The sequence below is a fragment of the Chiloscyllium plagiosum genome, chromosome 28 (assembly GCF_004010195.1).
Source record: "Chiloscyllium plagiosum isolate BGI_BamShark_2017 chromosome 28, ASM401019v2, whole genome shotgun sequence".
Classification (NCBI taxonomy): Eukaryota; Metazoa; Chordata; class Chondrichthyes; order Orectolobiformes; family Hemiscylliidae; genus Chiloscyllium; species Chiloscyllium plagiosum.
The window spans coordinates 10,360,253-10,387,556 of NC_057737.1; the positions used below are offsets into that span (position 1 = coordinate 10,360,253).

The 27,304-nt window shown below is 39.8% G+C and overlaps 1 protein-coding gene across 2 annotated transcripts; it reads left to right on the forward strand.

Moving 5' to 3' along the window:
- The first annotated feature begins 1,357 nt into the window (after positions 1-1,357).
- On the forward strand, positions 1,358-25,712 carry wsb1 (WD repeat and SOCS box containing 1). 2 transcript variants are annotated; one of them, XM_043718257.1, is made up of 10 exons: positions 1,358-1,705; positions 2,962-3,144; positions 7,255-7,420; positions 8,705-8,967; positions 10,546-10,677; positions 13,380-13,480; positions 21,177-21,349; positions 23,438-23,551; positions 24,466-24,573; positions 25,095-25,712. In XM_043718257.1, exons 2-10 carry the CDS (start codon positions 3,102-3,104, stop codon positions 25,255-25,257), a joined length of 1,263 nt encoding a protein of 420 aa, XP_043574192.1. In that variant the 5' UTR covers positions 1,358-1,705; positions 2,962-3,101; the 3' UTR covers positions 25,258-25,712. The 2 variants fall into 2 exon arrangements, with proteins under 2 accessions (XP_043574192.1, XP_043574193.1); XM_043718258.1 differs by lacking the exon at positions 2,962-3,144 and having other exon boundaries at positions 1,359-1,705.
- The last annotated feature ends 1,592 nt before the right edge of the window (positions 25,713-27,304 follow it).

Below are 27,304 nucleotides of genomic sequence, written 5' to 3' on the forward strand. Positions count from 1 at the left end.
TTCCCTACCAGAAACAGTGGTAGTGGGAACAGTATGTGTTAAAAGAGTTAGATGTACAAAAGATAATAGGGGTGACTTTATAGAGGTTTACAAAATTATAAGAGGCATGGACAGCGTAAATAGGTAAAGTCTTTTCCCTGGGGTCAGGGAGTCCAAAACGAGAGAGCACAGGTTTAGGGTGAGAGGGAAGATATAAAAGAGACCAACAGGGCAACTTTTTCACACAGAGGGTGGTATGTGTATGGAGTGAGCTGCCAAAGGATGTGGTGGAGGCTAGTACAATTGCAACATTTAGGAGGTTGGATGGGTATATGAATAGGAAGGGTTTGGAGGGATATGGGCCAGGTGCTAGTAGGTGGGACTATTTTGGGTTGGGCCGAAGGGTCTGTTTTCATGCTGTACATCGCTCTCACTCTAAGTCACCAGTGCTTCCTAATTGATATCCTCTAGTCCTTGATCCTTCCAGTATGACAGCTGGAGAAGAGCAAAGTTCTTTAAAGTCTCAACATGTACTACTGGCTAAACAGCCCCCTTCTGTCATGTGGAAGGCAGATTCTCAGTGCCGAATACCTCCAAGGAAGAGCATTAACATAGAATCAATTTCCTTCTACATACACGAATGTAAAATGTCACAGCCTTTGCAAATAGCCTGTTTTTTTGTAAATATTACACTGCAACACTAAACTCTCTCTAGCATTGAGTTATATCGACCTTTCTAGTGACCAGATTTTGGATTAGTGGTGCTGGAAGAGCACAGCAGTTCAGGCAGCATCCGAGGAGCAGCAAAATCGACGTTTCGGGCAAAAGCCCTTCATCAGGACCAGACAGCTTCTCAAACTTTCAAGCAGCTGCACCACTGTGAACATACTTAAATGCTGTAAAAGTTGCTCTGCATATTTAAATGCTGTAAATATTGCTCTGCATACTTGCACAACTATACAAAAAAAGAGGAGAAAGTGAGGTCTGCAGATGCTGGAGATCAGAGCTGGAAGTGTGTTGCTGGAAAAGCGCAGCAGGTCAGGCAGCATCCAGGGAACAGGAGAATCGACGTTTCGGGCATAAGCCCTTCTTCAGGAAAAAAAGAACAAGGTTCAAGAACTGAACTGAACTGCACTCCACGCTGCACCAATTCCCTTGACCCTCATTTTCACCTCCTTTGACTTAACTCCACTACTTCTCCTTCTTTTCCCCACCAGCTGCAGATCGTGCTCAAACGCACGTACTCACCTGAGGGGCGTGGCTCCGCTGGGCGGGGCGGAGCAGCCCTGACGTCATGACGTTGTCCAGGCGGTGCCAGAGCTGGCCGGCCGGCGGCCATTTTGAGACACCCGAAGGTATATGAGTGGCTCGACCAAGGGGCTCGCTTTATTCAGTGCTCGCCCTCCTCCGAACAGCAGACGTACCGTCAGACTTTTTTTTAATCAAGCCGCAGCGGCAAGAACGGTTTTCCAGCTCGAATTCATTCTAAGTTCCCATTTGGGAAGAAAAAAAAAATCCAGGCGGGTTTTATTTTTAATTTTAAACCCGGCCAACTGCCCCGGTACCGCCAGCATTTCGATTTTTTTTTCCCCACGTAGCCGCTCTGTTGAAGGGGTTTTGAGGGGGAGGGAAAAGGAAAACTCTCGGCATCGCTGATTTCCAGAGATCGTATCGTGTCAGCCTTAGATGGCCAGCTTCCCAGAATTTGTCAACGAGAATGAAATAGGTAAGTTCGGGGGTGGGTCGTCGTTGGATAATGGGCGAGGGGTGACCGCCCAGCGCTGGTTGGAACTGGATCCGAGCCTGGGGAAGGGAGGGGTACACCCGCCGTGCTGCGGGGCTGCACAGCCACGTTTTATTTTGGTGGGAGGGAGCGGCGGGGGGGTGTGGGTGCAAGTTTACTTTTTATTGGTTGGGGGGAAGGTGGGGCGAAGGTTTTACTCGAATCTTTTTAATTGCACCAAGGTGCCAGGAAACGCCTTCACTTGGTGGAATGCTTCCCCGCTGACAAACGTGAATTCCTTATCCCTGCTTTTGTGCAGTTTGGATCTTGGTTTGAAAGTGAAATGCTATTTGGCTGTCAAAAATTACCACCCCCTCCCCCGACTAATTGTTCTTTGACATTAGTTAATGCCCCTGTTACTATTTTGTGCCGTTCCTCTCTTTCAAGTCTTCTCTCTGTAGTGTATAGTTCAAAAATTCTCTCCAAGTTTAAAAGCTGTAGTGTTGAATTTCACCATGCTGTTGTCTGTACTTAGAAGCATTTTGGATTAATATTTCTTATCATTTTCTGCTCTTGAAGATACAATTTTAAAAAAATAAACTCTTGATAGTGAAGCAACTTAGTACAAAATATTACTAGTGGTTTATTATTGAAATCTAACCTGGAGTGAGATTTTTAAAACATATATTTGGAAGGATATTGTTCGCTGTTATGCTGACGTGGTATTGAGACTTCATTGTTGAATCACTCGATTTAATTAATGCAAGATACTTGTCTGTGGTCAATCTGAAACTAACCCTTGACATTTATTGAATTTTCACTGAACATTTCTTAACTATTTATCTGCTGTCCTCTCTCTCTCCCTCTTCCATTTGCAAACAAAAGTTCTCAAGGAGCAATCTCTTTGAGAGTTTTGTTTTTGCCTAGGCTCTTGTGTTAATTCCCACCCAGACTCTGCCACCTTGCTTGCTTTTAATACCACTCTTGTGATTAATCTTTGGTCATGCACTGAATCATGCTTTGACTTAGCATTCCAAGTCTTTGTGCCTGCCCCAGACCCCTTTTCTATTAAGAGCATATTTTCATTTCATGAAATTTGGTTTGGTTGAACCTCTCAATGTCCAATTTGATTTCCTCTGTAGTAGAAATCATATACGATCATAAGTCTTTAAAAATGTATCTTGCTTTTGGCGTTCACTAAATCCACCTTCTACCAAAAGTCCATGACTAGAAAATGTCCTTGCGTTTATACCCTGCAGTGCCAACCATGCTCCCACAGTTGTTGCTGTCATTAGCATAAAACTCTTTTGCTTGATCAGCTTGGAGATAGACTCCTCATGAACAGAGTTGGCTACTTGGACAGAATCTGCGAAGAATTTTGCTGTTGCCAACAGTTGCAATGTGGTCCCAATTTATTGTGAACACAGCAAAGCCTCCAGAAGGTGTTATTTTCTCTCAGGCTACTTTTAATAATTTAAGACTGTATGCTAATGATGGTTTAGAGTATATTGTGGTGCGGTAGCACCTTCACTTATAAAATAAATTTAAGTTCTGTGGTTGGCAGCAATCTGCACAAGCAGCAAACAATTGTTGTTTGAAGGTATTTCTGTATATATTCCTCTATTTCACATCAAAAGTAAGATATTGTACTGGTAGTGTTCATGTAGAATGTGAAAATTTGTATCCTGTATTATTCGTGCCGAACATAGTGATTGCATTAGGTTTAAAGTTCATTGTTGTTATGAAGTTTCAGCTGGGGCCAGCCAGAGATCTTCATGGTTTCTACATAAATGCTGTGAGGTGGCCTTGATCATGAAAGGGAGTGTGGTTTGGTTGTATCAGTACAATGGCTTGTTGCATTGTGGTATCGTGCATTGGTGTTACAAATGACGTATGTTAATAGATGAAGTATACAGCTGGTTGGCTTACTTTCTGATATGTTAGTAGCACGATTTGTCATTCTGGCCAATGTTTAATATGTATTTGGATTAGAATAAGAAATTGGTGTACCCTTGGCCAACTTCAAATTGAAGTAATGATCCCATGATGCATTTACTTAAAAGCATTCTTCCATGGATGCTGGAAATGTTGAGGGGGAAAAAAGTGCTGGACATGTATAAGAATTCTGGTAAAAATCTGAGCAAAGTGAAAGAGTTCATGTTTTGTTTCAAATACAGCTCTTCAGAACAAGTGGTTTACCATTTGATGCAGTTTATTATTGTGCGAGAGAAATGGAGAAAGGTGACCATTGGTGTTCCACAGAGGTCAGTGGTGGGACCATTGTTGTTTGTAATATATATAAATGATCTGGAAGAGGGCACTGTTGGTGTGATCAGCAAGTTTGCAGATGACACAAAGATTGGTGGAGTAGCAGAAAGCATAAGGGACTATCAAAGAATACAGTAGAATATAGATAGACTGGTGAGTTGGGCGGAGAAGTAACAGATGGAGTTCAATCCAGACAAATGTGAAGTGATTCATTTAGGCAAGTCTAATTCTAGAGCAAATTATACAATGAATGGAAGAGCCTTGGGAAAAGTTGATGGGCAGAGAGATCTGGGTGTGCAGGTCCATTATAACCTGAAGGTTGCTGCACAGATGGATAGAGTGGTCAAGAAGGCATATAGTATGCTTGCCTTCATTGGACGGAGTATTAAGTATAAGAGCTGGCAAGTCATGTTAAAATTGTACAAGACATTGGTTCAGCTGCATTTAGAATACTGTGTACAGTTCTCATCACCACATTACCAAAAGGATGTGGACACTTTAGAGAGGATGTTGCCTGGCATGGAAGGTGCTAGCTATGAAGAGAGGTTGAGTAGATTAGGTTTGTTTTCATTAGAAAAAAGATTATGGGGGGGACCTGATTGATGTTTACAAAATCATGAAGAGTATAGACAGGGTGGATAGAGATAAGCTTTTTCCCAGTGCGAAGGATTCAATAATGCGAGGTCATGCTTTTAAGGTGAGAGGTGAAAAGTTTAAGGGGGATACACGAGGCAAGTACTCCACACAAGGTGTCTTTAACACGTTGCCGGCAGAGGTGGTAGCGGCAGGCACGGTAGCTTCATTTAGGATGCGTCTGGACAGATGAGTGAGTAGGTGGGGAGCAGAGGGATACAGATGCTTAGGAATCGGGTGACAGTTTAGACAGTAGATTTGGATCGGGTCAGGCTTGGAGGGCCTGTTCCTGGGCTGTAAATTTTCTTTGTTCTATGTACCTTAACTTTACAGTTTTTTTGTCAAATGATGGGATGCCCAAGCCAATTATCTGTTGACTTTAGAAATTGTTGCACTATATTGGTCTCCAAAAACTCGTTAACATATAGAAGTAATTGTTATCTGTTTAGTTGTCAAAAAATCTATATCCATCGTGCAATTTTGAAGATGTCCAGGAAAATAGTAAGATTCTGGAACTACTGCAGTAGTTGTAGTGCATAGTGTAAACATCAGAGATCACTGGCTGAGTGTTTTCAAGGAGAGGTGAATACATTAGGTGATTTTAAGTGAGAAAAGATGAGGCTCGAATAGTGCATGAACGGCTTGGGCTAAATGGCTTGGCTTTAGGTATGATAACGTTTAATATTTTATTGGTAAATGTTTCATTTTCAGTGCCAATTCAAGGTCCTTGCAAGCATTGACCAGACTTTCATTCCAGTTGCTGAATTTTTTTTGTCTTATTAGTTTTGCTGTGTTGAAGTATGAACCCGAGTTGCCACTTTCTGCCCAAGACTTAGTCACAGAATCATAAAGTTATATAGCATGGAAACAGAGCCTTCGGCCTAACTCGTCCGTGCCAACCAGATATCCTAAATTAGTCTAGTCCCACTTGCCAGTATTTGGCCCATATCCCTCTAAACCCTTCCTATTCATGTACCCATCCAGATGCCTTTTACGTGTTGTAATTGTACCTGCCTCTATCACTTCCTCTGGCAGCTCATTCCATACACTCATCACCTTCTGAAAAAGTTGTCCTTTAGGCTCCTTTTAAATCTGGAGACCAGAATTGTGCATAGTATTCCAGTAGTGGCCCAACTGATGTCCAGTACAGCTGCAACATGACCTCCTAATTCCTATGCTCAATGTACTGACCAAAAAAGGCAAGCATACCAAACACCACTTTCACTACCCTATCTACCTGCGACTTTACTTTCAAGGAGATATGAACCTGTGCTCCAAGATCTTTGTTCAGCAGCACACCCTAGGACCTTACCATTTAGTGTATAAGTCCTGTCCTGATTTGATTTTCCAAAATGTAGCACCTTTCATTTATCCGAATGACACTCCATTTGCCACTCTTCTACCTATTGGCTCATCTGATCAAGATCCCGTTGTACTGAGGTAACCTTCACTGTCCACTGCACCTCCGATTTTGGTGTCATTGCAAACTTGCTAACCATACCTGCTTTGTTCACATCCAAATCATTGGACCCAACACTAATCCTTTGTGCATACCGCTAGTCGAAGTCTGAAAAGCAACCCTGCACCACCACTCTGTCTTTTACGTTTGAGTCGTTCTGTATCCATTTGGTTAGTTCTTTCTGTATTCCATATGATCTAACTGTTAACCAGTTTACCATAAAGAACCTTGTCAAATGCCTTACTGAGTTCCACCTCCCCTCCGCTACTCTGCCTTCTTCAATCCTCTTTGTTATTTAAAAAATCTCAATCAAATTAGTGACACATTTTCCCATGTACAAAGCCATGTTGACTATTCCTAATCAGTCTTGCCTTTCCTCAGGATTGCCTCCAGCAACTTGCCCACCACTGACATCAAGCTTACCGGTTTATAGTTCCCTGGCTTTTCCTGATCTCCTTTCTTAAATAGTGGCACCACGTCAGCCAACCTCCAGTCTACCGGCACTTTACCTGTGGTGAGCGATGATACAAATATCTCCGCAAAGGGCCAAGCAACCATTTCACTAACTTCCCACAGAGTTCTAGGACACCTAATCAAGTCCTAGGGATTTATTGACCTTTATGCATTTTAAGACATCTGGCATTACCACCTCTGTAATATGGACATTTTGAAGGTGTTGCTATTTACCAATGAACCTCGTTTATCCAGCAGTCGATTGTCCAAATATTGGATTATCCGGCAAGATCACAAGGTCCCACTAGTTAGCTAATCCACATTATCTGGATTTAATACTGCCCGCCCGTGTCCTTCAGCTAATCATGGTTCCTCTGTTCTTCCCCATTCTCTCTAACTTCCATATGCTTATTCACAGTAAATGCTTATGCATAATACTTGTTTAGTATCCTCCCTTTCTGCTGCAGTTCCACACTTCTTCCAAGTCGTCATTGTTCATGTTAGTCTAGGCAGTGCGGGGGCAGTTTTGTATGTCCAGCAGGTGTACCTTGCAGCATGTCATTGATGATTCACTGATTAATCTGAACACATCTTTGTTCTTTTTCTGATCTGCCTTGCCCTGATTAAAGTCATACCTGTGGCTTCTCCTTGGTAGTTTCGAAGTTGTGCTAAATAAAACTGTACTTCTTAACTGGTGTTGTCTTCTCGAAGTTGAATGTTGCCTTGTTTTTATTTACAGCACAGGCCCGGCTTATTGCTGACCTTTGGGCACCAGTTGCCCCGTTTGAGCAAAAGTCTGGCCGTGAAACCTGGACTGTGGCTTTTGCACCTGATGGCTCATATTTTGCTTGGTCGAAAGGACATCGTGTAGTAAAGTTGGTTCCTTGGTCTCTGTGTGAAAATAAGTAAGTACTCTTTCACTAGACAATACCTTAAAGTTCAGTTTCAGAACAAGCTCTATAATTTAGAGTTGAGACATTGTTATTAATTCTTGATGAAGGGCTTTTGCCCAAAATGTTGATTTTCCTGCTCCTCAGATGCTGCCTGACCTGCTGTGCTTTTCCAGCACCACACACTCGACATTGTCATTCATTGTAAACTGCATGAGGTTTTAGGACATGAACTCCTCCATCAAGAGGAAGTCTTCCTTTGTGATTCCTTCCATTACTTTAAGGACAGGTTTGCCTTTCAATTTGAACATGCAGAGTCAAATGTCAATCTTGTTACCTAAACCTAATTAGGAACAATGTTATTATTTTAATAAATAATACCTACCTTGCTAAATTGTATTACCAAGCATGATCAGGCACCCTTACAAATAAGTATTAGTTGGAAGGAAAGAGCACTGCAGATTTGAATTGATGTCATTCTAATTCAAGGTAGTCAGCTAGTGATAAAATTATGGCGCTGAGTCAGTTCATTCCTTGGTCATCGGTGAATACTGAAAATTGAAGTTGCTGGAGAAACACTGCAGGTCCGGCAGCATCCGTGGAAAGAAAGCCATGTTAACGTTTTGGGTCTGGTGACCCTTCTTCAGAAGCCTGCACATAAGCTGAGAGACCTGCTGAGTTTTTCTAGCAATTTGTTTGTTTCTTGTTGAACTTAGTTCTCATTGTATTTACTGTTTTACTCTATTGTCTTGGACTCAGTGTTACTGCGCCAGATCTTGTGCAACAAAGATCTTTGTTGGTTTCACAAAGTACTGTTTTGTTTTCTGGTCAGACATTGATGGCAGTTAGATTATCAGTTTTTGTCGTAATGTGCTTGTCAATAAGTTGACAACTGACGTGACAACAGTAATATGTTTGATTTATATTGGTGCTGATGCAGCTGTTTGTATTCATTAAGAAGCTAGAAGGCCCACAATCTGTTCATACAGGCAAATTTATTTGGTAAACCATTAGTGTAACTGTCATCGGAAACCTTTTAAAACAACCTGTGATGTGAATATGCTAATTTATTTTTGTTTAGAAAATGATTAACATTTTAAATCTGGTAAACACAATTTTTTAACTTAGTATGCTGTTGCCCAGTTGACAAACTTACTGTGATACAGATCATGTACTGTAATTGTGAGACCTTGGTTTGTTTACCCAGAGACATTTTTGCTGTTTGAATAATTTGTCGCATTGTATTATCTTTCTGGAATATTAGTTCTTGTAATTAATTTTAAACCTTATTCTTTCCAGAAGATTGTATGATAATGAGCATGATAATGCAGTCAATAAAATTCTCAGGAAACAAAATGGCTACAGTCAGAAGAATCACCCAGAAGAGCACACTATAGACTGTGGTGATATTGTGTGGGCCCTTGCTTTTGGCTCTTCTGTACCTGAAAAACAGAGTCGCTGTGTGAACATTGAATGGCATCGATTCAAATTTGGCCAAGACCAGTTACTGCTGGCGACTGGCCTGAGCAACGGGCGTATCAAAATTTGGGATGTGTACACAGGTAACAAGATTCTCTTAACTGATGATTAGACACTTCATCAAGTTAGCAATACAGATTGGAATCGTGTAATTATAATAAAGCGTACATGTCATTGTCACTTCATAATGCCCACAGATTACAATTTAGAAACAAAAAATAATGAATGCAGGCCATTTGAGTATCCCATTTAATTGAAATCTTAAGTATCTGTTTATTAAAGGCTGTTTTAGTGTAATTTTTATTTTTTGGGATTGAGCAGTCTTGTCCATTTGTCCCTAAACAGTGATTACTCATCTACTATTTAACCTTTGATCCTGTTTGTTTTTAACTCGTAGATTCTTATCCCTTCTTAATGATGCCACTTGGATTATGTCTGTTGCATCAATTTTGGTGCTTTTAGGCTGAGATGATTTGAATGCCTTTTATACCCTGACAATTGGGAAAACTTTAATCTCAGTGGTGATTTGATTCATTTGGTTACTTGATCATGTTGTGTAGGGTGTCTTGTGTTTTTGATTGATGTGGAATTCTTTCAGGTGTAAGACCTGTCATATTACCACTTCAATGTCCAAAACCCAGTACTCCTTCCAGATGATGTAATTTACTCGTTTCCATCTCGAATACTGACCTCACTACTTGTATTGGAGAATCCAAACAGATTTGGTAGCTGCAAAGTATCGGCTCATTCTGTAAATGTGGCCTTGACTGTCTGCTGCTGGGGCTAATTATTAAATGCCTAACCAGGTGAAATTCACAGATTGTATTTCAAGTATTAGAGCATGTGTTGACTTAACATGTGAGGAAACATCAGCAAATTTTCAGTCTGACACTTGTTTTTTTTTTGTCCCCCTCTTATCTGGTTCAGTTGTAACTCTGCATAAGTAACTTTTTAACATGTTGTAGTAATGCATTTGTGTCCCTAATGAAGGAGAGCACCAATTACGTGAAGCACTAATTTTTAACAAACAAAACGTACCTCTCTATAGAACTATTAACAGCTGTTTGTACATTACATGGTGCAGCACAGGCAAAGGAAAAGTCAAAGGTAATAATCCTTTGATTTCTAAGGAGAATGCAACTGTCAGTTACACACCTGTTAATTTCAGGTGGCCAGGTAGTGGAATACTGCTGTGCATTGTACGCTCCTAATTCTGAAACTGCTGGAAATTCAGCTTGAAATGGAAATCCTGCCTAAAAAGAGCAGAATTTTTTCAACGATCCTATTCTTTACCAATTTGCATGTTTAAAGTTGACCTATCATAGGGCACGTTTTATCTGTTTGTCTTGGATCCAAACTCTCTCAATGCACTTGGCTGTCACAGACCCATTCATGCAATTGTGCATTTCTGTTTCTTAATTGCAAACGTGCTGATGTTTGCAATCTCACTTACATGACTTTAATGATTTGGGATAACTTCTGAATTCCTTTTAAGAACCTACTAGAAGTTTAATGTTAAAAGAACTATTAAAAACATAGTACTCCAACAGTTTGATAGCCAATAAACTGAGGGCCTATTTTGCCAATCACATTGAGCTCTGAAACTAATCATTGCCTTTAACTTGACCTTTTTAATGCATCAGCAACTCCTCATCTTGCAGGTAGATTCCTTCTTAATTTGATGGATCACAATGAAGTTGTTCGGGATTTGACCTTTGCACCTGATGGCAGCCTTATCTTAGTGTCTGCATCGAGAGATAAAACTCTGAGAGTCTGGGATTTGAAAGATGATGGTATGTTTTTAACACTGCGCCTACATCAATTTTGAGGGCTTTTCTTTAATAGCAACTAGTTTTGGTCATGCAAATTGAGTAATGTTAAGCCTAATGGCAGGTTGGCCTTTAAATCAAAGGGGTTAGAATACAATCTGCTGCTTCAGTAACTTGAATGGGTAAGCTAGTTGGTTTTGAAAATATTGGAAGGCAATCGGTAGGAAAAATGCACCAACATTTTCCGCTGATGCTCCACAGCAAGGGAGCATCTTTATAATCTGAGTTTGACAGATGACAAAAATTGAAAAGTGTATTGGACAGTGAAGCAGTTTACTCCAGAATACAGTCGGACCTTGATCAGATGGACTGATGGAGTTTGGTTTAGATAAATGTGAGGTGTTGCATTTTGGTAAGGCAGATCAGGGAAGGACTTTCACACTTAACGGTAAGGTCCAAGGGAGTGTTGCCAAGCAAAGAGATCTTGGGTTCATAATTACTTGAAAGTGGAGTTACAGGTAGACTGGGTACTTTTACCGTTAATGGTTAGTGCATTGAGTATTGGAGTTGGGATATCATGCTGTGGCTGTTTGGGGCATTGGTTCAGCCATCTTTGAAATATTGAGTTCAATTCTGGTCACCCTCCTATAGGAAGGATGTTGTGAAACTTGAAAGGGTTCAGAAAAGATTTACAAGGATGTTGCAGGGTTGGAGGATTTGTGCTATAGTGAGAGGCGGAATAGGCTGGGGCTATTTTCCTTGTAGCGTTAACGGCTGAAGGGGTGACTTAATAGAGGTTTGTAAAACCATGATGGGAATGGTTATGGTAAATAGACAAGGTCCTTTGCCCAAGCTAGGGGAGTCCAAAACTGGAGGGCATTGGTTTAAAGTGGGGGGAGAAAGATTTAAAAGGGACCTCAGAAGCAATGTTTTCATGCAGTGGCTGGTGCATGTATGGAATGTGCTGCCTGAGGCAGTGGTGGAGTCCTGAATTTCTGTTCATAAGGGTATTGGAAATGGAGTTGAGGTACTAAAAAAGAGTTAGATTGGTGGAATGGACTCAAAACTTTGAATGGCTTGACCTGAAACTTTTTAGTAATACATTTTACCATTAGTTGCTGGCTAACCTGAACTAGCAAAATATTTAAGAAACTTTAAATTGATTATGCAAGTTATAGCTTAACAGCAGTGAAATGTTTCAATCAGAGCATGTATCTTTTGTTCCTCTGGCTTAGAAGGTTCTCAAATTCTGGGTTATCAACCCAAGGTATCAAACTGCCATGTGATCAGAGTTTGGGAAGTAAGTGGTTGTTGTGTATGCTTGCTAGCTCTGACTTGTTGACTCCAGATTGATCTTAGTCTTTGTTAAAATCCACTCCCTCCTCCACTGACACTCAGTAGAAGCAGTTGTACTATCTTTGAGGTGAAAGTGAGGGCTGCAGATGCTGGAGATCAGAGCTGAATATGTGTTGGTGGAAAAGCGCAGCAGGTCAGGCAGCATCCAGGGAACAGGAGAATCGACGTTTCGGGCATAAGCCCTTCTTCAGGAATGAGGAAAGTGTGTCCAGCAGGCTAAGATAAAAGGTAGGGGCCCCTCCCCCAAGTCCCTCCTCCCTACCTCTTATCTTAGCCTGCTGGACACACTTTCCTCATTCCTGAAGAAGGGCTTATGTCCGAAACGTCGATTCTCCTGTTCCTTGGATGCTGCCTGACCTGCTGCGCTTTTCCAGCAACACATTTTCAGCAGTTTTACTATCACCAAGCATCGCAGTAATTCATCCATAGGCAACACCTTCCAAACCCACAGACCAATTCTTCAATCTTGAAGGATGAGGGCAGCAAATACATGGGAGTACCACCATCTGCAAGTCTCCCTCAAACCACTTGCCATCCTGACTTGGAAATAGATCACCATTCCTTTATTTGCTGCATCAAAATCCTGGCGTTCCCTGCGTAATTGACATTGTGTGTCTGCTTACAGGACATCAGTTGTCCAAGAGGCAGCTCACCATTTGTGGGCGGCACGGTGGCACAGTGGTTAGCACTGCTGCCTGTCAGCGCCGGAGACCCGGGTTCAATTCCTGCCTCAGGCGACTGACTGTGGAGTTTGCACATTCTCCCTGTGTCTGCGTAGGTTACCCTCCGGGTGCTCCGGTTTCCTCCCACATTCCAAAGATGTGCAGGTTAGGTGAATTGGCCATGCTAAATTGCCCGTAGTGTTAGGTAAGGGGTAAATGTAGGGTTATGGGTGGGTTGCGCTTCGGCGGGTCGGTGTGGACTTGTTGGGCCGAAGGGCCTGTTTCCACACTGTAATGTAATGTAATGTAATCTAATCTCAAGGGCAACTGGAGGCAGTCAATAGATGTTGGCTAGCCAGTGATGCCATACTTGAAATTTTAACAAAAAAATTTTCCAGGGGCAGGAGCTGCAGAGATGCTATAATGAATGAACTAGCCAGTGGTTCGGAGGCTGTTCAGTTCATATCTTTAAAGTTTGATTCAGTATGGAATTTGGCATAATTTTGAGTTTTGGAGCTGCAAGGTACATTTTTGACCATAAAAGCTTCTTTCCTGCTTTGGGCTACATAGACAAATTAGATTGCAAGATTGACCTGCTCTTCTCAGGAGTAAGTTTGACTTTTCTCCACATGGAACATTTGCTTTGATTTATACTTTTTACTTGACCTGGACCATCTGAAACTTTGGGTTCAATTATCTCTTAAACAGGCAATATGGTGACTGTACTGAGAGGACATCACAACTGGGTGTATTGCTGTGCCTTCTCTCCAAATTCAAATATTCTCTGCTCTGTTGGAGCTGGGAAAGCGGTACGTGTGCAAGTTCCTTTTTTTGGGGGGGAAAAGAAGTGTTGTTTGATGCATTGATCGTGGTCCTTATGAAATAGCATGCTTTAGACTCTCTAAATCAATTTGAGGTAGAATTTGCTCGGTGTCATCAAAATATTTGTGCAAGTTATTGCATAATAGTGTTGCAATGTGGAAAAAAAATTCTAAACTCCTAACTTCGGGAATGTTAAGTTCAAGCTTTAGTGGTGGCATTAATGTTATGCTAGTCTAGTCCTCTGGCTGTACAATTAATCATATTGTAAGCATATAATGCCTATAACTGAGTAGTTACTGAAAGTTGCTTGTATAGATGAATTTCTGGCATCTTGCTACAGAGCATGCATGCAGAATATGTTTGAAAATATCTTTCCGGTTTGACTATTGGATGTGACTTCATGTATGCACTGATTTGAATAAGAATTTGCTACTTCCTGGTGCTGAACCAGTATTCAACTATTAGTTGTAATTTTGTTCCAGTACCTGTAAACACTACCTTTTCTTGCTGTTGAAATAATTGCCATTAATTTGCTGTGAAAGACGTCTTGAGGCTTATTTTTATTTCCTACATTGCTTGTTGCTAAGGCATAATGCAATACCTCCTGTGGTGGATTTTCTCCTTTCCTCAATATATGTCTCATAACTTATTGGTTTTTTTCTCTAAATAAGAGGATAGACTAACCTGTTTTGAGGCCTCTGTCAGATAAGATGAAGAGAGGCATATTTTTGAAACTGGTAAATTACTTTATCTCTAACCGCAACACAAGCCATGTTTGCACACCACATCTTGATTCTCCCAGTGCTTATTGAAGATGTGTTTGAGCAAGTTAGCTTGTCAGTCAGACATTCAGCCCAAGAAAGAAAGTGTACTAAGAGGAGGACAAAGTGAAGCCAGGAACATATTAAAAACAAAAGAAACATACTATATGGTGAAGATTAGTGGGAAGCCAGAGTATTAGGAAGCTTTGAAAATCCACCAGAGAACGAGTAAGGGGAAGGATATTGAAATGAGAGTAAGGCACTTAGCAATGCAAAAGAAGATTGCAAGTGTTTTCTTTAGATATATAAAAGGTAAAAATGGGCATTGGACTGCTGGAAAACGAGGCTGGAGAAGTAGTAATGGGGAACAAAAAATGGTGGAGGTACATTTTAATCAGCACAGTAGAACTTAGAGTCAGGGGCTGAGATGAGTGTACTGGCTGTCACTAAGCACAAGGTGCTGGGGAAGCTGAAAGGTCTGCAGGAAAAATCAACTGGACTAGATGGATTACACCCCAAAGTCCTGAGGCACTGGTGATATGTCAATAATCAGTGAAGTCAGGGAGAGTCTCTGATGACTGGAAAATGACTGTAACTGTTTAAGAAGGGTGGGTGGCAGAAGACAGGAAACTATGGGTCAGTTAGCCTGACTTCAGTCAGTAAGATTTGAGAGTCCATTATTAAGGATGAGATTCCAGAGTATGATTCCAGAGTATGAGATTCCACTGCATGATAAAACAGGGCATGGCTTCATCAAGTGGATGTTACATCTGTCCAATCTATTAAACTTGTTTTGGGTAATGAGTAAGTGAACATTATTTGTTTGGGTTTCCATAAGCCTCCATGAGGCTGCTAAATAAGGTTAAGAGGATTGGCTGCCTGTTGAAACGCAGAGTGTGGGAGTAAAGGGGTCTTTTTAAGGATGGTAGCAGGTGACTAGTGTAGCTGTGTAAGGCTGAATGTTGGCACTGCAACTAATCATGTTAACAATGTGGAAAAAGGAATGGAGAGTCTTGCTGCTCAGTTTGCACTTGGCAAAGGTAGATGGAAGGACAGGAAGTGTTGAAGAAACTGGGAGGTTGCAGAAGGATTGAACAGTTGGGAGAATGGGCATTGAAGTTACACATGGACTACAATGTCGGGAAGTGAGATTTTGCACTTCGGTAGGAAGCGTATAAATGTTGACCCTTTCTAAACCGAGGAAAGGCTTAGGAATTCTAAAGTACAAAGGGGCTTGAATCTCACTTTAGGATTCTCTTGAGGTAGGCGAGACAAACGTGCAGGTTGAATTGGCAGTTAGGAAGGCAAATGCAGTATTAGCTTTCATTTCAAGAGGGCTAGAATGCTAGAGCAGAGATGTACTGCTGAGGCTGAAAGGCTCTGGTCAGACTGCATTTGGAATATTAAGAGCAGTTTTGGGCCCCACACGTAAGAAATGATGTGCTAATGTTGCAGGGATTCCAGAGGAGTTTTACAAGACTGATCCTGGGGATGAAGGACTTGTCATATAAGGAGCGGTTGAAATTATGGCTTTGCTGTACGTGAAGAAGTTTAGAAGGATGAGGAGGGATCTCATTTAAAACTTTCAGAATTCAAGATAGAGTGGATGTGAAGATATTTGTCCTAGTTGGTGAGGGCGCAGCTTCACAGTGAAGACGCGACTCTAGAACTGAGATGACGAATTTCTTTAGCCAGGGGACGGTAAATCCATAGATCTCCTTGCTGCAGAAGGCTATGGAGGTGATGTCATTGAGTGTCTTTAAGTCAGAGAGGTTCTTGATTAGTAAGCATATCAAGGGTTAAGGGGCGAAGGCAGTGGGATGGATTTGAGAAACACATCAGCCGTGATCAAATGGTGGAGCTAATTCAATGAGCCAAGCAATCTATTTCTACTATACTCATGGTCTTACAGTTGAATTCTCTTAAGAGCTTCATTGCTTAGATCACTTCCAAGTTGTATTAATTTTTGTGGTGTAATAAATGACAATTGTAACTGCTACTGATTATGCACACTGTATTGTAAAATTATCAAAACTACATTGCTGGGGAAACTCAGATTTGGCAACAGATGTGGAGAAAAAACAGATAATGTTTCAACTCCTGTGACCCTTCTTCAGGCTCTAGAATTAAATTCACTAACTAGGCCATGGAGGGAGGAGAAGATCAAATCAGGTGCATTTCATCTAATGCTTGCACAACTTATTAATGACCCAAAGAAAACATTTGTGTGCACATACTCAAGTTAATTTAATCTCTCCTTCATTTTTTAAACAGTCAATTTAAAAGCATTTGAAAGTTCAGAATGATTGGATGCTCCTTTTCAGATTTAGATTGCATTTTAATTGCTTTACTTATTATTTCTTTGTTTCCAAATGTTGGATTTCTGCCTTACAAAGAATGTCCACCTGCTATATAAATGCATATTTTTGATAGTGTAATATTTGCAGTTGTGCAAATTTTTGTTCTCAACATTTTTGTGGTATTATTCAGTATCACATGATCGCATCTATAACAAAAGATGCTTCAATTTTGAACAGCTTCCAAAATCCAATAGTCAAACTGAACCCTGAATAATACAGGCAGCACGTTAGTCTATCTTAAAGCTGTGGAAAATCAGTTCATATTTCAGGATTTTTCAGAGTTGGTTAATAAATGCAGAAAGCCAACCAAATTAAATTGACTTAAAACCTGTAATTGTATTCAGTTGTTTTCATATATAGTAAAAGGTAAACTCTTCTGAACTCTTTCTCACTGCAGTATGAATTGGATCTCTGCTTATTTTAAATAACTTCCTGAAATGTAAACTTTGATTCTGCATCTTTGGCAATTGGCACCTTTTAAAGGAATGTTGAATGTAGTTTTATAAGTTTTTTGTATCAATTCTAATGGACCACAGCTTTGTATATCTAAGTTCATAGCTAGAAGTAGCTCAAATTGTAAATTTTAAATTATCTTTTCAAGTTGTTAGTAAGGACTTGTTTACAACATTGTCATCAAATGACTTCACTAAGCACTTTTTGTCCTTGACATTACCCAAGAATATAGCGACCTCAAACATTTGAAATTTGTCAGTTAATGTTTAAACTGATCATTTCCTTCCATCCACCAAATATATTTAAAGATTCATGTTTAAATATATTTTTGCAAGCATGCTTATTCAAGTAGCCTGTTTAACTATATTTTCATGTTGGGTGCCCAGATAGTGGACTTTTAGCCAAAAGGGATGTTTTAACCAAGCCTAGTTCCTGGTGGTCCATTTATTTGTAGGCATATAATCCTGCTGCACCATTGAATAAGATCCTGACTGATCTGTTTTTCATGTATTGCATATTCTCATCTCTCTCTTCCTCTCCTCACACTTTTTAAAATACTCTGCCAAAACAAGCAACTTCACATTTTCCCACATTATGCTCCATCTGCCAGACTTGACTCATTCAACCAATCTGTTTGCAACCTTCTATGTCCTCTTCACAGCATACTTCTCCCTATCTTTTTGCCATCCACAAATTTAGCCTTTGCTTTCCTCATCTTAAGTTGTTTTCAGAAGCCATCATTGCTAGGATTAAGAATTTTGCTGTTTGAAAAGCTGAATGGCTTTCTTCTGTGTTATATGTGCTGTTTTGGTTCTGTTTTTTTATTTTTATCATCTTTTCCATGGCCCTTATCTTAAAAAAAACAGGTCACTTTTGTTGGCCCTTTCCAAACTACAAGTGAAATCTGGACTTTTGGTGTAATGGCTGAGTTTCTCAGTAAGTAGTGCACTCCTTCAGTCAGCTATCTGAAGAGCCCCATTTAATAAATTGCAATTTATTATATTTGTGATTTTTCTTTGTTTTCTTTGCCCTTGAGTAATAGCAGTTGAGCTGATCTACTTCAAATTTAGGTCTTGCCTGTCCAGTCATGCTGCACAAAAGGTGCAGAAAGAAGGACATTGGCAATAGTAGTAGCTGTGCAGAAAGGAAGCATCTCTTGAGTGCAAGGTACATTCATAAAGTAAGACATAAACAGGTTCTGGTTTATGCCCTTTTTTGTTTTTAGCAAAATTTTATGCCTCCTAGTTTGACAGATTGTGGCAAGTTTGACTCTTATTTACGTGGCTGGGATCTTGATGTCTGCTCTTGGCAGCTACAACTTTCCTATAAATTTACAGAGAATGGGAGAAATTGTTAACTGGCAAGAACATGAGCAGCAAACCCAGGCTGTTTTCAGTGACTATTGTAAGTTTTTGCAGGGCATATCATTTTCAAAACATTCTCTCTTGTGACTTACCTTGGAGTGTAGTCATCTTTCAAAGCCAGAAATGTGAATTGGCCAGTTTCTTTTTGTTCGTAATAGTTATGGATAGCGACGTACTGCTGAACAGTTTAACGGAAACATTTAATCTTTTCCCCCACTTTACTAAGTATTTTTTTCCTCTTTAGATCTCCCGCAGCATGTACCATTCCTGGCAGAGGGTGGGCAGGCGACCTGCTCCCTGGCCTCTGACAATGTTACCAGAAGGTGTGTGAGAGCAGCCCAGGATAACTTCCTTGGTTTTTGCTTTTTTCCTCCCTCTTCCTCCTCTTTGGGAGGGACTTGACTTCAGCTTGGTTCTTCCCCCCCCAGACAGCCCGGGTAAGATCGGGAATGCTGCGTGGGCAATCACAAATGTGAACCTATGTTGTTGAATTCCCATTGGAGCACCAGTCTGCTGCACCACTGGACTACCTACTACAAATACTGTTTTAAATATTCAGTGTGTATGGTAGATCTTTTATTTCTATTTCCAGAAAATATAGAAATGCACAGTGCTGTAGAGTTGATCATTAATGTGCTATAGTTTGTAGATGAAATAAGTCTGCAGTTCTACTTTCTGCTATCCATTATATCCTTTTGGTGAGCACATTGAGTCTGAACTGCACTGGTGGGTTGATAAATTGTCTACTGAGTAGTTGTTATGTACCAAGAATTCAATTTATAATACTTGGTCTATGCTGTTATGTTTTCGGTCAGGGCAGTGTTAGACCAGTTATGCTGGCTTTGCCTTCTGAGAGATGAGTAGGGGAGCATTGGTTAAGAATCTTGCTTTTGATTGCAGCTCTCTCAGTATGTGTGCATGTGGTGAGTTTGGAGGAGGACAGAATTGTTCTGCGATACACTCCAGCTTGTTGACACATGGTGTCTAGATTAGCTCTTGAGCAGTTACTTCGGCATGGAACTGGAGGGTACCCAGTACCTTAAAAACTCTCCTTGCTTAAGTCAGATTTCAAGAACAAAAGTTGTAAAATGGAAGGAATCACATTTAGTCTGTGACTGCTGCATCAGTAACTCCTTATTTTTGAAGACATGAAAAATGTTGACTATTTTACATTGTATGTAACAGAAGGGAAAGAACAGGCAATAGCTTATTTAAATCAAATTGAAATTGTAACATTTGCTTGACTACGTAATTAACTTGCATAGATGTTGAGAAAACACTGCATTATTTATTTTAGCGTATTATCTTGGCAATTTCAGCTTTTAAATACTTTCAGCAGATTATTTGGAATGACCAAAAGGCAGTTAAGATTATTAGTATACTAAATTGGTCTTGTATGTATTGTTTGGGTGGAAGTTTGGATAATTTTAAAAATCACTTGGGGCACATGAATCTATGCTGAAAATGTGTTGCTGGAACAGCGCAGCAGGTCAGGCAGCATCCAGGGAACAGGAGAATCGACGTTTCGGGCATAAGCTCTTCTTCAGGAATGAGGAAAGTGTGTCCAGCAGGCTAAGATAAAAGGTAGGGAGGAGGGACTTGGGGGAGGGGCGTTGGAAATGCGATAGGTGGAAAGAGGTCAAGGTGAGAGTGATAGGTCAGAGTGGGGTGGGGGCAGAGAGGTCAGGCTTCAGGAATGAGGAGTATGTGTCCAGCAGGCTAAGATATGTATCTATCACTAATTTGCATCTTTAAAACTCTAATTCACAATGATATTGCAACAAAAATCCTTCTGATCTTTACACACAAAAATACGCAGATTTATATGGTCCTGCTGTAACTCTGTGCGCTACCATGTTTTTACAGGAGTGGAGAAAGCGCATGTTTTATTTTTGTGTTAGAATGATTTCCATATGGCTGTAAGGAGGTGCCAGGCCAAGGCTAGATTGGTTACATGCTGTTGGAAAGGAGTCCAAGTTATGACTGGTTACTGTCCTTGAATGGAAATAGGGGAGGTCTGTGCTCTTCGACCAATGGAGGGGTATATGACCCAGTAGGTCTGTGGAAAAGTTCAGTTTATATGTCCATCAAAAATATTGCATATATGACTATCGTATACATTTTACGAAGTTTTTCTCTGTAATTGAATCATCTGGTTAATGTGTTCTCATAACTGTAATATATCCCAAAATGTAATATTGTCGCCTCAGTTTTGTGCTGTTTGCCAAAGGATTGTTCCTTTAGGCCGTCAAACATGTTCTTTTCTCTTGCAGTATCTGCTGTTTCATAGGCTCTCGCTCCTGATGAAAACGTTTTGTAAACACACGTGAACTTTAACTCTGAATGGAGGTTCCGTTGGAGTAACAAAATGTTATGCTTAAGTTACCTGTACTGTATTTTTCTACATTTTTGTTTCTGAAGTGTTAAATTTCAATTGGAAGATGTAATTTTTAAAACTGTTTAAAATTGTTTAAATTATTTAAACATCCTTTGTGGATGGTGGAAAGTAAAATGTTGGATATGTTATTTAGAATAAATAGTTATAGCTGGCATGTTTGTAAATATCGCTTAAAAATTTTTAGTTGCAATAATGACACTGAGCATATCAATTTGGAAGTACTGTATAATTTGAAATACTTGATTGCTTGAAAATTTATACTAAACCTGACATTATAAATTAACTAGATCTTGTTTGGGAAGACTAACCATAAACTGGAGCTGTAAACCTCAATTTTCTCATTGCAGGTTTTTCTGTGGAACATGGAAAGCTACACCATGATCCGTAAACTTGAAGGTCACCTTAATGATGTGGTATCATGTGAATTCTCTCCTGATGGAGCATTGTTGGCTACAGCCTCATATGATACACGAGTTATTGTATGGGATCCACATACAGGCAGTATTTTGTTCGAACTGGGGTAAGTGACCGCAGCAACTTTTGTCAGTAATAGGTAATGCAACCAATAATATTGTTATATAATAACACTGGCCAGTCTGAATTTTTTTTCTCATCCTCTCTTGGGGTGCTGATTCATATTGGTGTATGGTTTTTATGGGCTTCTACTTGACAATGTTTATATACTTATATCAGTGGTAGGGAAATTATAGGAAAAGATTCTTAAGGGCAGGATTTACACACATTTGGAAATGAATGGCCTTATTAAGGTGGTCAGCATGGCTTCGTGCAGGGTAAGTCATGTCTCAGATCTGAGATTGTAAGAAGTGATTGAGGGTTACGCTGTGGATGTAGTTTACATGGACTTAAAAATATTTGACAAAGTACTTAATGGTAGGCTGGTCCAGAAGGCTAAGCTACATAGATTCACATGAGTTCATTAGTTGATATGAAATTGACATTGTTATCAACAGATGATAGTTGTGGAGAGGAGGTATTTTTCTGATTGTAGGTTTGTGGTCAGTTGTATTCTACAAGGATCAGTGTTTGGTGATTCAAAGGACCTGTTTGTAATATGGATGAAAATTTAAGTGGTCTGATTAGTAAGTTTGCAGGTGACACAAAAATTGGAGTTATGGGTAGTGAGGAAGGTTGTCAATAAGTCAAGGTGTAGATCATTTGGAAATTTAGAGGAATGGCAGGTGGAGTTTAATCCGGGCAAGTGATAAGTAATACATTTTAGAGGTCAAATGCGTGAGGAAAGTTTACAGTCAATGGCCTTAGGAGTATTGATACCCATGGATCAATGGGATAGGAGTCCATTGCTCCCTGAAATTGGCAAAACAAGTGGATAAAGTGGGCAGCATGCTTCCCTTCAATTGGGGCATTAAGTACAAAAGTTGGCAAGTCGTGTTGTAGCTATATAGAACTTTAGGCCACATTTGGAAAAGTATTGCAGTTTTGGTTGCCACATAGCAAAGAATGTGAAGGCTTTGGAGAGGATGCAAAAAAGGTTTGCCAGGATGTTGCCTGAATCGGAGTGTATTAGCTATAAGGAGAGGTTAGACAAAGTTGGATTGTTTTGGCTCGAGCTTGAAGTGATCATATGCTGCAGGGGTTTTGGAGGGTAGTTGGGTGCTTGGAATATCCTGCCAGGGGAGTGGTGGAAGCAAATGTGATAGCAGCATTTAAGAGTCATTTAGACAGACATGTGAACAAGCAGGGAATACAAGGATATGGACCACAAGTGGGCAGATGGAATTAGTTTAGAATGGCATCTTGGTTGGTGCAGACATGGTGATTGAAGGACTTGTTCCTGTGTTCTACAGTTCTGTGTTCTCTAATTCTGAACTTGGTTCGCAGTGTTGCAGCACTGCACTACATGTTTGTTTTTATAAATTCGTTCATGGGTTTTGAGTATTGCTGACTCGTCAGTTAGCATTTGTTGTATGGAAGAAAGTGGTGGGGAATGCCCCTGTGAACTCCTGCAGAACTGTAGAATAAACCATTAGATGGTGCTTGCTTTTACACTTTTGATGTGCTGTGTTACTTCAATGCACTTTGTTTGGAATTTATAGGATATCACAAAACTACAAAGTAGTAGGTCACTATTCGCATAGAGGCGGTGAGAAATTAAATTATTGACTTGACAAAAGGTGTTCATGAAGAGTTGAGCACTTGTGTACCTATCTGAATTACCAGTTTTTGTTAACAATAACCACCAATTAAATTTCTTTCTCAGAAGAATGTAAATTGTGTTCAGGTTCTGGATCTTGTTGATGTAAATTTTCTTGGTACAAACGAAGGTTTATACATGCTAATTAGAGTTGCTGCCATCAAAACATTTCAGCTTTATCACCTGGGAGCCTGAGGTTTTTGGGGTCGGGGAGAGGAGAGGAAAGAGTATGTAGTTGGGTTTATGATTTTAAAACTCAAGCTTTGCAGTGTCTCACATTTTTCCCAACAATTGCCCAATAAACCTACTAGTTTAAATACTTCATTCAGAGGTTTCACATTCTAAAAATGTAATGCAGTGCATGCCTTTCAATTTGTAAAGGGGGAAAGTTAAGATGTTTTCATGAATTGGACCTTTTCACTTTTATCTTTGCAGGCACCTGTTTCCACCTCCAACTCCAATATTTGCTGGTGGAGCAAATGATCGCTGGGTGAAATCTGTTGCCTTTTGCCATGATGGTTTGCACATTGCTAGTATTGCTGATGACAAGTAAGTGGGTGGAATTTCTCTTCTGGAGGAATGCTAATGTCAGAGTGGCAGTGTTGAAGTCAGCAGCAGTGAACACAAGAAGGAGGAGCTTGACTCTTCGGATTGGCTATTCCCATGTATTTTGTGTGCTGGAGCAAGAATATATATTACAACAGGCAGCTGTACCTCCTTCTGTAGTGCCACATACCTGTCAAAGATAAATGCTCACTATATTTATTTTGGTTGTTGAAAGTCCAGTCATTTAGAATAACTTATTTATATTGGAGTTGGATTCATAAGTAGTTTAATTCTCAAAAGCTGCTTGAAAGATTTTTCTGTTCTGGGCTAAGTGTACCTTTTTTTTGGTTTAAAATTTGGAATGGAAGTAATCCTGGAACAAGAATATTCTTTCTGTTTTAAACCAGAGGGAATTTACATGAGTTACACCCAAGATTTGGATTTTATTAAATTTTATAAACCTGATTTAAAAGCTTCTAAACAGACAATCTGATATGCGGATGAAAATAGCCCATAGTTTATTTTTGGCTATCCCAACTGCAATTGAAGAAACTTTTATTTTGAAGCCCTCAAGCAGCAAATTCTATCAGTGTTACCAATTGGAAAATTGACTCTATGTATTTAATGAAATTAAACTAACTTTTTATTCCTTGGATAAATTCTCATCATTCCTCTTTGATTAATTTTCTTATCCAGTTATTTCTGAAATGTCTGGAGTAATCTTGGTTTGGATTTATTCTAATTGTGAAATGATTTCTGCTAAAATTTGCAAACTTTGCAGAACTGCTAAGGTCTCAATATGTGGTAGCCCATTTAGGAATGATGAGAAATTTGTGGATCTGTATTTATTAGCCTTCTGCTGTTCCATATTTCATACTAGATTAGTTGTGTGAACTGGCTAATGTTGTTTATTTCAGAATGGTGAGATTCTGGAGGATTGGTAAAGATTGCCCAGCAGAAGTTGCTCCTTTAAGTAATGGCCTATGTTGTGCCTTTTCTCCAGATGGTAGTGTTCTTGCTACTGGGTAGGTATATTAATACCTGACCTTTCATGATGCTTGGAGTTGGTTTAATGTGATGCTGTATTCATTTGCAATTTTCAAATGAGGTTTGCATTCTGAAGAGATATTAGATTCTAAGTGTTAACTGTTGTCCTCTATAGATGCTACTAGACATGGAGTTTCTCCGGAATTTTGTTTTTTCTCCACCTTCTGTAGTATTTATTCCAGATGCTTTGAATTCCGAAGGAAAAGTAAAGGAGTCCTAATTGTTTTGCAGTTGTCCAGTTTCTTTTTAATTCAGATTTGGGAAAACTGTGTTCCCTGTATTACTCATCTCATTTTCAAATTAGTGAGAATGGATATCAGTAACTATGAATATGGTTTTTCTTTTTGGAGATAAGGTTTGTTTGTTGATGGTACTTTTAAGCAAATGAGAAGATGATTGCTGTCATATCTCTGCCACTGCCACACACTTTTTTAATGTTTTAGTTGCTGACCTTGGATCAAACATTAATGCTACATTTGCTTTATTTTTCTCTCCAAAGGACACAAGATGGTAGTGTTCACTTCTGGGCCACTCCCAGGCACGTCCCTTGTCTTCAGCATCTCTGTCGCATGGCTCTGCGAAGAGTAATGATTACCACGTCTGTTGAGAACCTGCCTATCCCACCAAAGATAGTCGAATATCTAACTTATCGCACAAACTGACCATTTGGAGCTGCGTAGCTTCAAAAAAAACCTATGTCGTATGTTGCCTTTATTGTTTAGATGTAGACAAACGGGTGTATTTTGCTGCCTTTGTCAGCAAAACTTTTATTTGGAGCCTGGTTAGTTCATAACAGATTTTCTTCTGTAAAAACTGTACATTCTGTAAACCTGTACCGTTATATATAAATGTCAGCTTGTACCATAGCTCCTTTCTATTCTGTTTTGATGGTCCAATTTTTTTGTTCTTGTAAATAAATTTTATTTTGTAAATGTATTTTTTGGAAATGGCTGAAAGGTTTGGTATTCAATATTGTCTGCAACTGAAAGGAAAAAGTCATGTCAACTGCCAAAGACTTGTTTTTGTAAGCTATCATTTACAAATGCAGACAAAAGCTGCACTTCATTTAAATGTGAATTTATATTTCCTTCATCTATTAAAGAGAAGTTGAGTTTTATCTTTGGTGTTTTATTAAATGTCAATTGTTGCTGTGTTGTGTAATGTACCTGCAAGTTTACAGTTAATTCCATGTGAGATGGCCTATCTTTATCCTATTTTAGCTGAAAAACATCATACTCATGGCAAACTGTGGATAAGTGATCATGTACATCAAGGCTCTACTTTTGAGCAAACTGAAGTCAAAGCCCACTTTAATTATCAAAGAATCAATCCATCTAAACTTCAGGTTTATCTAAATACGTTAAAACTGTTGCTGTAATTACAAATGTGATGTGTCCCTGAGAATGGGCCCAGTCAAGCTATAGATGTAAAGTGGGAGGCATTTCAATAGGTTATGATTAAACGTTTTGTGCCATTGCTCAAAGTTTGCATATTATGTGGAAATTCATTTCTTCACAAGTTGTGCCATGATCATTTGAATATGTTATGCAAATAAAATTAGAGCTAGGTAACCTGGGTCGAATCAAGGAACCAATCCATCTCCCTTGAATGTCAAACAAGTAATTTGTCAGGTACACACCTCAAACAGAATTGTGAACAAATCTCCACAACTTGTCCAACTAGTTTCTAGTACATGTCCCAACATGACTTGATCTTAGTGCCCTGATCAATTTTAATTAGTTGAACTGAACCATTTGAAATGCTGGTGGGTGTAGAGTTTGTGCTCAGATTTTATTACTCTGCACTTGGCATGTATCAATATATCTTGTTCTTAATTTTATCCAGTGTGTCGTCTCAAATCTTGAAGCACTGTTGACAGGAGTTTCTCAATGTGCTAATATCTGTAATTTTTGAAAACTTTTGGAATGCTTTGAAGATGAAAACTGCAACACGGGCAGCATGGTGGCTCAGCATGAGAAAGCTGGGTACAATTCCAGACTCGGGCAACTGTGGAGTTTGCACAATTTCCCCATGTCTGTAGGTTTTCTCCCACAGTCCAAAGATGTGTAGTTTAGGTGGATTTGCCGTGCTAAATGATTTGTATGTGAGCAAAAGAGGTACAGTTAATAAGTTTGCAGATGACACCAACATTGGAGGTGTAGTGGACAGCAAAGAGGGTTACCTCAGATTACAATAGGATCTTAACCAGATGGGCCAATGGGCTGAGAAGTGGCCAATGGAGTTTAATTCAGATAAATGCGAGGTGCTGCATTTTGGGAAAGCAAATCTTAGCAGGACTTATACACTTAATGGTAAGGTTGCTGAAGGGAGTGTTGCTGAACAAAGAGACCTTGGAGTGCAGGTTCATAGCTCCTTGAAAGTGGAATTGCAGGTAGATAGGATAGTGAAGAAGGTGTTTGGTATGCTTTCCTTTATTTGTTAGAGTATTGAGTACAGACGTTGGGAGGTCATGTTGCAGCTGTACAGGACATTGGCTACTGTTGGAATATTGCATGCAATTCTGGTCTCCTTCCTATCGGAAAGATGTTGTGAAACTTGAAAGGGTTCAGAAAAGATTTACAAGGCTGTTGCCAGGGTTGGAGGATCTGAACTACATTGAGAGGCTGAACAGGCTGGGGCTGTTTTCCCTGGAGCGTCGGAGGCTGAGGGGTGACCTTATAGAGGTTTACAAAATTGAGGGTCATAGAT

Bases quoted from the DNA above. Each gene is read 5' to 3' on its own strand.
- wsb1 (XM_043718257.1), top strand. From the start codon at position 3,102: ATGTGGTCCCAATTTATTGTGAACACAGCAAAGCCTCCAGAAG. The intron at 3,145-7,254 runs GTGTTATTTTCT...TTTTATTTACAG, and splicing joins CACAGCAAAGCCTCCAGAAG to CACAGGCCCGGCTTATTGCT. The intron at 13,481-21,176 runs GTACGTGTGCAA...TTCTCATTGCAG, and splicing joins CTGTTGGAGCTGGGAAAGCG to GTTTTTCTGTGGAACATGGA.